The sequence below is a fragment of the Mustela putorius genome, unplaced genomic scaffold, assembly GCF_011764305.1.
Source record: "Mustela putorius furo isolate JIRA1106 unplaced genomic scaffold, ASM1176430v1.1 tig00000242_pilon_pilon_pilon, whole genome shotgun sequence".
Taxonomy (NCBI): Eukaryota; Metazoa; Chordata; class Mammalia; order Carnivora; family Mustelidae; genus Mustela; species Mustela putorius.
The window spans coordinates 4,300,652-4,312,166 of NW_025421325.1; the positions used below are offsets into that span (position 1 = coordinate 4,300,652).

General features: G+C 39.1%; 1 protein-coding gene across 5 annotated transcripts in view; it reads left to right on the plus strand.

Moving 5' to 3' along the window:
- PALLD (palladin, cytoskeletal associated protein) overlaps window positions 1–11,515 on the plus strand; it is a 417,425-nt gene that overhangs the window by 183,686 nt on the left and 222,224 nt on the right. For 3 of the 5 annotated variants that reach the window (XM_045078298.1, XM_045078294.1, XM_045078296.1), the window contains exons 4-8: window positions 329–395; window positions 1,876–1,981; window positions 4,330–4,404; window positions 8,368–8,518; window positions 9,442–9,465. In XM_045078298.1, the coding sequence (XP_044934233.1) occupies window positions 329–395; window positions 1,876–1,981; window positions 4,330–4,404; window positions 8,368–8,518; window positions 9,442–9,465 (423 nt within the window). The remainder of the gene's footprint in view (window positions 1–328; window positions 396–1,875; window positions 1,982–4,329; window positions 4,405–8,367; window positions 8,519–9,441; window positions 9,466–11,515) is intronic. The other 2 variants (XM_045078295.1, XM_045078297.1) reach the window with 1 other exon arrangement.

Below are 11,515 nucleotides of genomic sequence, written 5' to 3' on the forward strand. Positions count from 1 at the left end.
ACACACATAGACACAGAGAGACACACACACATTTATTTCGTAGTTTATAAGCCATTTTAAAATATGGTTGTGAGGATCAGTGATAAAAATTAAACTAATAGGAAATCTGGCATTAAAAGCATATGGCTTTCAAGAAAACTTTTTACAGTAGATCTTTGCTCTAAGTAGTTTTCCAGAAAAACAGTTCAAGGAAAAACGGTCTAAACCATTCTCTATTTGAACATAAGACTTTGTATGTTATTATTTAAAAATGAACAGTTTTAATTTTTGAAGCAGTTATAGGTGCTTACTCAAATCTTAAATTTATCATTATTTCTCATTGTCTCAGGTGCCAGTTCAACAGATTCTGAGAGTGAAAATTTAGCTTTCAAATCAAACCCTGGAGCCATGCCGCAGTAAGTGCCGACAATCCCATCAATTCTCTGCACAGCAAAGAAGGTGGACAGAGTCATTGTGGGGAGAAGCAGAGTGCCTTGTGCTGTGAAGGAAGAGGTCAGCTGATGTCAGCCAAAGATCAAACATTTGAATGTGGAACACAATTTTTAACTTAGGAGTTTAGATTTTGAAGTCCGCATTTCATCATTGAGATTCCAAAGTCAAACCATAGACAATCTTAAGTTTCAAGGACAACTAACTGGTTATAAATATATGAAAACATCATCAGCATTGAGAGGAAGCTAGTTAAATCATAACCAAAATGTGAATGAGGACCAGTCTAATTACACCAATTGCAAAGTGTGTAATTAGCCCAGAAATACTTGGATAAAGACTATTGCTAGTTAGATCTTACCAGGAAAATTGTAAAATTTAGTTCTTCTTACAAAGACAAATGGATTATTTTCCAAAATAATTATTATGTAAATTGATGGTAATAATTAATTGTTTGCAAAAATAAAATCAAACCTACTGGGATTTTTGTAAAAAAACTCCTTGAGTATTGGGGCGCCTAGGTGGCTCAGTGGGTTAAAGCCTCTGCCTTCGGCTCAGGTCATGATCCCTGGTCCTGGGATCGAGCCCTGCATGGGCTCTCTGCTCCACAGGGAGCCTGCTTCCTCCCCTCTCTCTCTCTGCCTCCCTCTCTGCCTACTTGTGATTTCTCTCTCCTGTCAAATAAATAAAATCTTTAAAAAAAAAAAAAAACTCCTTGAGTATTGAGACTATGCTAATAAATTCCTTTGATCTGTTAGCAGATACGTAACAATTTTATCTACTCAGCATCAAATAATCCCTGAGTATTAATGCTAAAGGAACCTTATGAGATGATATGCTCTGGCACTCCTGATTTCAGATAAGGATCTCAAGTTTCGAGAAGCTACTCGACTCGCTTGAGATTTCACAGCCAGCCTCTTAGCAAAATTGGGCCTAGAAACCAACTCTTCTCAACCTTTCTCTACACCTCACTAACTTTTATGCAGTAAGAAAAGAACTAAAAGGCCAAGACATTCTCAACAAAAATTGGAAACCAGAACAAAGAACACCTGCTAGACTTAAAAGAGACCATTAAAACTTTGAATTAAATACGGAACCCTAACCATAAAGATTTCAAGTATCTGCTTATTGCTAAAGATTGGACCTTCTCCAGAGACTTGATTTTCAAGTTCAATACTTTAGGTTCTCTGATATTAGCTGAGCTATATATAGTTATTTTTCTTTTCCCTGTGTGTTTATTTTGCTATCTATAAGGTCTAGTCTATGCGTATGTTGACCACAGCTATTCTAACTGTAGGCTATGGCTTCCCATTTCTGAAGCACTTACAACAGAAGTGGTTTGAATGACCAAAAGAAACTGAGCTCTTGTGGGGAAATCTTTCAAAGAGTAATTCCTGCTTTAAGAAAAAAAAACCGATGGAACACACTTGTCTCCATATTTTCTAGAGCTCAGAAGAAAACAACTTCTGTCTCCTTGACAATAGGATCATCTTCTCCAAAGACAGGAGTGACCACAGCTGTGATTCAACCATTGTCTGTCCCCGTTCAACAGGTAAGTGTGCCTTGGACCAGAGACCACAGTGAGTCAAACTCATTGGCAAACTTCTTGGTTTAAAGATTACGGCTTTGATTCCAATTCGGTATACTCCCTGCAGTATTTTTTAAGTGGAAACACAACTGAGAGGAAAGAAAATGGTAGGTAAAACTGTCCCTTTCAAGCTACTAAAAACATCTTTCATCGAAAACATATCACCGATTAGTAAGTGCTTGCATTTCCATTAGGAATGTCCCTAACAGCTCATAATCTGAGAAAATGGTATCTCTTTTAGCTATGACTATTTGGTTTTTCTTCTACCTATAAATCCTCTTCTGTTTCACCACATTTATTAGCTTATTTAAAACAAATTAGAAGCAAGAAAAGCCCACATACCAACAAAAGTTTTTCCAAGAGATGAACAGTTAAAAAAAATACAAATTTCTTGATTTAACAAAGCATTTTCATCCTGCCTTTTTTTTTTTTCCTTTATGAGACTACCATATCCAAGAAAAAACAGCAATACAAACTACTGGAAAGTAATAGTTTACTTTGCCAACACTACAGAAAATGCTTTTAAAAACAGTAAAAAAAAATTAGAATGGAAATGTTTTAATCAGATGTATGTTACTTTGCCTTTGTGCTGTGATGCATATATTTAACTAGGACGCTCACAAAAGGCTTCCCCACCCCTGCCCTTGAAATGTAAATGAATCCCTAACTGGTAAATCTGTTGTGTGACCATCACCAGCTCTCCATCTCCTGAGCACCCAGGTATTTTAGTATTTGTAGAATGTGACATATACTCTTGGATATGTGGAATAGGGAAACAGTAAAGATATTTGAGTTTGTAAACTTGAAAAGAACCAACCAGTATAATTAATTCAAAGATGGCATAGATGTTTCCTTTAAATCCCTAAACCAGTACTTATAAAAATATTTCTGATTAAATCAGTGGATCTTTTTTGTTTAATATTTAATTATTGATAAGTGGTGAGTGTTTATTAGCAACATGTTAGACATTTCATTGGGGAAAAAAAAATACATCACTAGCTTCATTCCCAAACACTTTATAGAACTATGCATGGGAAACGCGAAACATGTCGGGAATGTGGCAGAATATGTTAAAGTGTAACACAAAAGCCTAAGAGCATGAAATATTTAAATACGTAAGCACCATAATAATGTAAACGGTACATTTAAATGGTTTAAATTCTCCAGGGACACTAAATGGAAGGACACACATTCCAGTTGTACAGGTAGGATGAGGGGCTCAGAGAAACTCCGTTGCTTTATTACTGTAAGTAATGTCATGTGAAGTTGAACACCCGGGAGCCAGATTGCCTGGGTACAAATCCCAGCTCTGCCACTTGATGTAACCTCTCTATGCCACGTTTCTTCATCTGTAAAATGAAGATAATACCATGCATCTCACCAGAGGATTCAGTGTGTCAGTGAATCTCCATTAACACTTAGAACCGTGTCTGGCACAGACTAAACACTACGTAAGTGTTCCAATAGTCCTTGGACATATAAAGACAACAAAAAGTGAAACCCAGTCCTGAATCACAAACCAGTGAGAAGTCTTACGAGGATAATGAATAACGCCCTTTACTATCCTCACATCTCTGCAACTCTGCCAACATTCTCGATGATAACTTGTGACATATTTGGACCCATGATATCAGATCACCATCATCTGGGGTTAAGAAGCTAACCATTGCTTACATAGAAGGGCATAAATCCAAAGTGTTGGAAAATAAATGATTGGAGAAAGAAACGTATTTTCCATTCCCTACTCTGGAATCTTTATATTTCCCCGGAGATGAGTGCCATACAGTAAGTATTTTAGCATCTTTGTTTTTTGCACATCAAGAAAGAACAATATATTCCTTTTTAACTTGTTTCCTGTAATCCCCTATATCAAGAAAGAATGCAGGTTAAACATAAGGTAGATGGTTGATAATTTACCCTCCACTGCCAGTAACTTGTGCTTTTAATTCCATGAATCCAGACTGTATTTAAAAATAAAATATAATGTCTGTGAGAACTTTTGAAAAGACCCCTGTGGAAGTCCCACACACAGAAATCCATTTGGTAAGAACATTTACAAGCTCATGGATCCCCAGGGAACTGAGGAACTTTTACCTTGAATATCCTTTTGAATAGAGAAGAGGAACAGCTGTGAAAGGAGGAACAAGGTCTGTACTGTACGTGAGCGTAGAGCAGCAAAATGACAGATGGCACTGTTTGCGTTCCCTCGTTCCATTCAAGCGGAGCAATCCCAATAGTGGAAGATTTCTTTAGCCCATCTTTTCAACAATTTATATATTTGGAATTTGATCCCTGTGTCTCTGCATTTTCAGGTCCACAGTCCAACCTCGTATCTCTGCCGACAGGATGGAGCTGCTCCTGCCTACTTTCCTCCTATTTTTACCAAGGTCTGACATCTCACATCTCTTTCTTTCTGTTTGCTTTGGTCCTTAAGGTCCCTTCACATGGGCCTTCATGCAGCAGCCTTTAAAAATTAAAATGAACAGATCCACAGACTCTTATGGTTACCTTAGGCGCTGAATAGGTGTTTATGCAACAACTGTTTTGTGAGTATCATCTGGTCAAGGGTCTGATGGTGTGGGCGTGGTCAGTGACCTAGTAGAGCTTACTGTGGAGTGGGAAAGCCAAGAGGGTAGAAAAAAAAAGAGACAAAGAGCTGTGTAGGAAATTGCTTAGGAGAACCAGCACGTTTTAGAGAAAAAAAAAAAAAAGACAATATTCAATTTGTTCTTCAAGTTTGTGTTTTGCCTTGCCAAAGTGAATGACATCCATTTTGATAGTCAACTGCTCAACTCAGAAATGGCTCCATGTGGTGTATCTTTTTTTTGAGAAAATTACAAACCTTGATTGAAATACGTCTAAAAAGGCCCAAATAAGTAAACAGAGATTCCATGTGTGTAGACTAGAAAATCGTGAAGTCATGAGCCCCAAATTAATCTCTAAATTTAATGCAGATCTAGCTGAAATTCCAATTGGTTCCTTGTTTTATTTGTTTAATGTAGAACTTAGCAAATTTGATTCTAAGAAAAAAAGGTCTAAAAATAGCCAAGGTACTCCTGAAGAGGAAAATTCAATGCTGGTAAGAGGACAAGGGATTCGTCATCAGAGATGTTAAGACTTTGTAGAGTAGTTAGGATAGTATCATGCTGAACAAGACCAAACAAATGGGCATGTGATCAGAATAGAGCCCACAGACACTCCAGTATCTCCGAAAACCTGCAGATCGCTAGGTAAAGAATGAGTTCTTCAGCAGAAATTTAAAAAAAAAAAAATTGGACTCCTACTTCACACTTTTTACAAAAATCTAGGCAAAGTAAATGAAAGACAAATGTGAAAAAGCAAATCCATAAAATTTTGCAAGGCAATAGGGAAGAGCATCTTGGCTTTTCTTCTTGTAGGGGATGATTTTTTTACTTCCAAGCCAGACTGGATCCGCATTATTAAAGGTCATTTTATAAGCAGGGTATTTTGTATAAGACACTGGCAACAAATGATAACATTTGACAACATTCAAGCATGAAAAAATAAAACAAAACAAAACAAAACAAACCCCAAAAAACAATAAAACCTGACAGAATGTGATGCCACTGAGGTTGTCCATGAGGTTGTCCTCTAATCTGCTGAGAACAGCAGATGTCCCCACAGTGTGGGTAATTCAGCTGCTGTGTGGTTTTAGAGCTTCTCAAAGACAGCTTCACCAGGTCATCACCAGAAAGTCTGTGCTATGTGAAGGTGATTTGGGGGGTCCCAACACACCTCTTGATTTAAGCAAATCGAGAGGTCATGAGATTTTGCTTTCCCTCCACTCAGGGCTTCCCCACAGTGGCCTGGCAGATGGTGATATTACGGAACTCCTCCTGGGCACTAAGAGAAAGCCTCAAAACTAGACATAAATCCTCTTTCCTCCATTGCATCCCGGCTCCTGAGGCATTGACATTCAATTAGCGGTATATCCCTTCCCCCAGAAGAAAACCGTGAAACATAGTGTGTGCTAACTCCACAGCTTAGTAAAAAGAAAAGTGAAACATAATTCTGTATTTTTATAAAGGTTGATTTAAAAAAAAAAATCACAAACTGTAGAGTGATGGGCAGCACAGAGCATACTTCACTGGGCATTTCCAGTGCCTTCTACCTTCCGTGTCTAGACCGTAGATCATCTCTGATCTCAGCAGAATTGCTTCCTTCCTGACCTTGGCTTTCCCCTTTGTCTCTGTGGGCATCTTCCCTCCCTGCTTTGCTGGGTCCTTTTGGGCCTGGACTTTGGTTTTGGAGGGGCAGGTTTAGAAGATAACTCTGCTTATCTCCTTTGTAACTCAAAGTAGCCTTCACTTTGTCACCCTTAGCATCTTTTATTTGGTCTTTCTCTCACACATGATGGTGACCGTGAATGTCAGTCAGGTGGGCATTGCTGGTCTAATAGGCACCCTCACCTGTTTCCTCATACTACTCTTTAAAGATTTCCCGGTTTCACAGCTGGTCAGAGGCAGAGCCCGTGCCTCTGTCTGTGGGCCACTGGGCTTAGCTGGAGCAGCAGAGCTGGTATGGGACTGTGGGACTAGGGGCAGTAGGGGCACATGGGAGACGAGAGAGCAACTAGTCTTATGTGGCCTTTCTTTCTAAGTAGTTCAGCCCCTTAAAGGAATCACAATATCAGGTGGGCTTGATATATGGATCCTAGAACACTCAGGGTCCCCCAGTTCTGCCCTGAGTGGATGATGTAGATTGCTAAGTGCAACTTCTGTAGGTTGGCTCTTAGTCTCCTTCAGGGTTCCACCCTGTGTCCCTGAAGATTCTCCTAAGGGCTCATTCCACTTAGCTGTGGTTTCTCTCAAGATGAAAAAGTTTGCTCTGGGTGGAGTCCTATTATAATCCTGTGGAGTTTTGCTTCAGATCCTTGGTATCTACCCATTTGCTCTCTGACTTTCCAGCCTTTGAACAAAACACACAATCCTAAGAATAAATCAAACTTTCTGGCTTGTCCAGGAAGTGTTGAATAATTAATCTACACAACCTGGGCCCTGTGAGTGACACTTTTCCTGCTCTGATCCACTAAATTAGCTCTTTGGACCCAGTCACAAAGTAAAAAAGTCAATTTAGAACCAGAGATTTTCTACATTTAAAAACAAGGAGACAGTGTAATCAGAAGTAGTTAATAAATCTTAACCTTTTCACTTAAAAAAAAACCCGGCATTTTGTTAACTACTCAGCTTATTATCAAATGCCTTCTCAGACTTAATATTAGCCTTTCATAGTTCTTCCGCCAACAGCTCTGACTGAGAATTTCCTTAGCGCTCTACCACACTCACTGCAGCCCCTTTGCTCTGACATTTGTTTTTTCCCAGCACACGTTTGTTGTCCCTTCAGATGATCTTAAATAACCGAACCAAACCAGTAAAGACCACACACTTCTTAACGTGGATTTGTTTGCGTTTGGTTGACATGTAGGTGAATGACTCTGTCATATCCGAATTACTTTAAGAGTTCTCCATCCACCTAGGTAAGATCTCATACTCTGGAGTCAGAAGTTGAAAAAGTCAAAAAGTTGAAGTCAGCCCCATTGCTAAGTAAGCCGGGAGGAGGAAGGTAGGGGGAGGATATCTGTGAGGCTATTAATCTTTTGATATTTAATAACAAGTATTAAAGCTTTACCTCTTTGCATCTATGCAGACAAATTAATTTCTCATCTGTTGCCCTGTAAAAATTTACTGGTCTGGACTTGGAATAGGGTCAGGGGCAACAGGGTAATTGCAAAGGAAGAGGAATTGAAGGTCACGAAGGGAGAAGTACTGCGGGTTTTATTATTTTACTCAGAACTTCAAAATGAGAAAGTCCCCAAGCTTCTTATCTTAATAAACCTGACAGAGGAAGCTCATTGGCAGAGGTGGGGGTGGGGGAGCACATGAAAAGGTTGGGGCATGTAAAAACAAATTGTGCCTTTTTTCCTCTTCCTGTCTGGTTTTCCCAGGAATCTACGTTCATATGGAATATAATTGTTTTAGGAAGTCTGCATTCCACCAGCTAACCCTTCAGTGTAAATAGAGAAAGGTAACAGGCATTGCCATAAAATTCCATAAATATGAAAGTGTCAGTAAATTTGCAGACAGACCCAAAAAGTCCACAGGCCCAGTGGTAACCCTTACTAATCTCATTACAGGGAGATTATGGAAAGCGAATGATGGATGGATTTCAAGGTGTCTATTTTTACTTGAGTTAGTGGTAATTATTTTATGATGCAAGTTTTGCATTTATTTATTTATTTTTTTGCCCTCTAAGATTTGCAAACTTTACTTTCTGTTGTGAAATTGTGTAAAAGTGAACCAAAGTCTAATGTGTCTTCCTTGAATTTTTAGGAACTGCAAAACATAGCAGCATCCGAGGGTCAGGTGGTCGTCCTGGAGTGCCGGGTCCGAGGAGCACCCCCTTTGCAGGTCAAGTGGTTCCGACAAGGGAGTGAAATTCAAGACTCTCCAGATTTCAGAATTCTACAGAAAAGTAAGAGAGGTGCTCATTTTCCCACATCCATCCATTTTCTTCTCTCAAGCTTCAGGAAAACCAAGAAGGACTTAGTCTTTCAAGATGAATTGATTTTTTAAAAAAGATTTTTATTTATTTGACAGAGAGTGAGAGAGGGAACATAAGCAGGGGGAGTGAGAGAGGGAGAAGCAGGCTTCCCGCTGAGCAGGGAGCCTGACATGGGGCTCGATTCCAGGACCTTGGGATCATAACCTGCCCCAAAGCTAGATGCTTAATGACTGAGCCACCCAGGGGCCCTTAGCTGAAATGATTTTTATTTTTGAAGAGAAGTGAGACTGGGGGGCGCCTGGGTGGCTCAGTGGGTTAAGCCGCTGCCTTTGGCTCAGGTCATGATCTCAGGGTCCTGGAATCGAGTCCCGCATCGGGCTCTCTGCTCAGCAGGGAGCCTGCTTCCTCCTCTCTCTCTGCTTGCCTCTCTGCCTACTTGTGATCTCTCTCTGTCAAATAAATAAATAAAATCTTTAAAAAAAAAAGAAGTGAGACTGGGTAATCGACAGATAAGTGGGATCCGGTAAATTAAAGCCATGGTGGTCACTTGTGTACCCCTTTGAAAGTTTTATAAGAGCTGTATGTTCCTTCTTCAGGAAGAAATATTACATATATTTGAACTCAAAGTTGGCCAAATAATCTTACGAGGTTTATAAGCCTCCTATAAGCCCTTCTATGAGTCACTTTCTAAAACACTTTCTAGTGTAAGCTGTAACTGGAATTTGGGCTTCTGTATTTATAGAAATATAAATGGATCTATTATCACTCTATCTTTTGTATTACGGAGTTACCTATATCCTGCAGACATGTCCTGGACAAAGAGAGAAAGATAGGTAGGTTTCTTATTAATGAAACCCCATTCTAATACTCTGTTTTGATTTTTTTTTTCATGTGGCAAAAAGAACCTAGATCAACAGCTGAACCTGGTAAGATATTCTCCCCCCGCCCCCTTTGGTAGTGTATCTTTTGGGTTTCAATAGTTCTTTGTTTCAGTTTTAAAGCCATAAGCAAAACAATGTTTTTGCAGTTCCCTGGAAATACAAAACCCCCTTAAAGACAGTATCTTCTTTATCATGGGGTCCATACACTCCATTTTATACCAGCTTCTTTATTAGTAAAACATTAAGTTTCATTCAGACAAGAAGGTCAACCTCGGTGACTTAAGGCTTTTTTAAAATGTAGTCTTTTCTATTCAGAAAGCAAACTAAGCTCATGATGAAAAAACATGCTCCTAAAATTCCAGTAGAAAAGAACCATCTGCCACATACTTCTGCTGACCAAAACCTACTAATGTCTCGACCCTCCAGTTTAGAAATGTGTCTTCTATGAAAGCGGCCCAAAGATGTAATAAGCGAGGCTGACCACTGGCATTTCTCATTTATGTCCCCTGAGCTGCAACCTTGGAGTTGAAGAAAGTCGTCTTGCCCTAGGAGCTCTCTTAATGACCAGGTCACTTGGCATCATCAGAGAGCTGTTATATAGGAGCTCCAGGTCTGACTGGTCCCCTGCTCCAGACTTCTTATATACTTGGGACTCCCCATGAACTACAACATTGTTTGCAAAAGAAACAAAAATTTTTGTCTGCATTTCATAGGACATCCTCCTCGAGACTCACTTCCTTTGCATTTCTCCCATCAGGAAAATGACCAGTTTCACAGACTCCTTAGCAAAAGATAGAAAAACTGATTTGTGCCTCTGCCTCGGGGTTGAGCAGGCTCTGCCATTATGTTCCTTAGGAGCCAAGGTTCTGCTCTGTCCCTTCTTGGGGGAACTTAAATTTTCTCTGTGAGCTACTGCAGGTCTGATGACCAGAGTTCATCCTGAACTTTCATAACTGAGCATTGGGCCATTAAAATTAGGGTGTGATCCTCTTAGGATCCCAAGTTTAAAAGATGCTGAGTAGCATCCTCAAAGAACAATGGGGTTTGATCTACTGCCTTCTTGTCATGATTAAAACTAGAACATGTTGTCCCATCTAATGTGTTAGTCACCACATTGAATACTGCAGTCACTTTCCAAAATATGGAAATATACAATTTCATATTTTGTCTGTGATAGGTCTTCACATAAAATTGCATAATCCTTGTTCCCTGATAACATGGAGCTTCAGAAATTCAGTCTACTGCATGAGCCCACAGGAGGGTAGCAATATAAAAGCACCTGCATATCCTAGCAATATGAAAGTTTCTCCTCCCAGTGTTTGCTGAATTTTCTTATTTTTTTCCTTTCGGTTAGATCTGAAAGCATTTAAGAAAACAGACTCTTCCTTTCCAACTATAATAGTAGAATATGCTGAAAACAAATATTTCTTGGTATAGAACTATGTCAACCAAATCTGTCAATATGGGGCAGGGGCTATTACAAACAAAACACAGCTAGTTTTCTCTGATCTTTGATAATTTCTCTATAATTATATTTACCATAATTCTAGAATTGGTCCTTTGTCTTTAATAATGAAGCATCAAAATTCTCTCTTTCAGGAAATCTACAATTGGCATGTAGTGTTAAATAAAGTTCTAGATCATATTTCTTAAACAGAAGTTTAAACATATGAGTGGCTATTTCAGTGACTGCTTATGTGAACTTTTATGAGTGAGAATTTCAGAACAAGTCAATGTTAAAACATATTTGTATTTAAACAATGTTTTGGCATGCCTGATTATTATTATACTAGATAGGATTATGATTTCTTTTATTAGTAGCCAAATGTTTTCCTTACATTGACCTTGAAGTTGACTGTTGACATGGCTGGGGAAAAAACAAAATATATATTGAACTGTGTCCTTTCCTTAAGTGACCTGATTGACTATTTTATCCAGTAGGCCGCTGAACTTATTCAGCCATATTAAACGGTTCTGGCTTCCCCGATAGCTTCCCTGGTAGTTTTTTAGCCACTGTTAAGTGGAAAGGACAAAAACAGACATGACTACAATACATCGGAGGAAAGAGATAAATTTTATAGGACTAGGCCAAGTG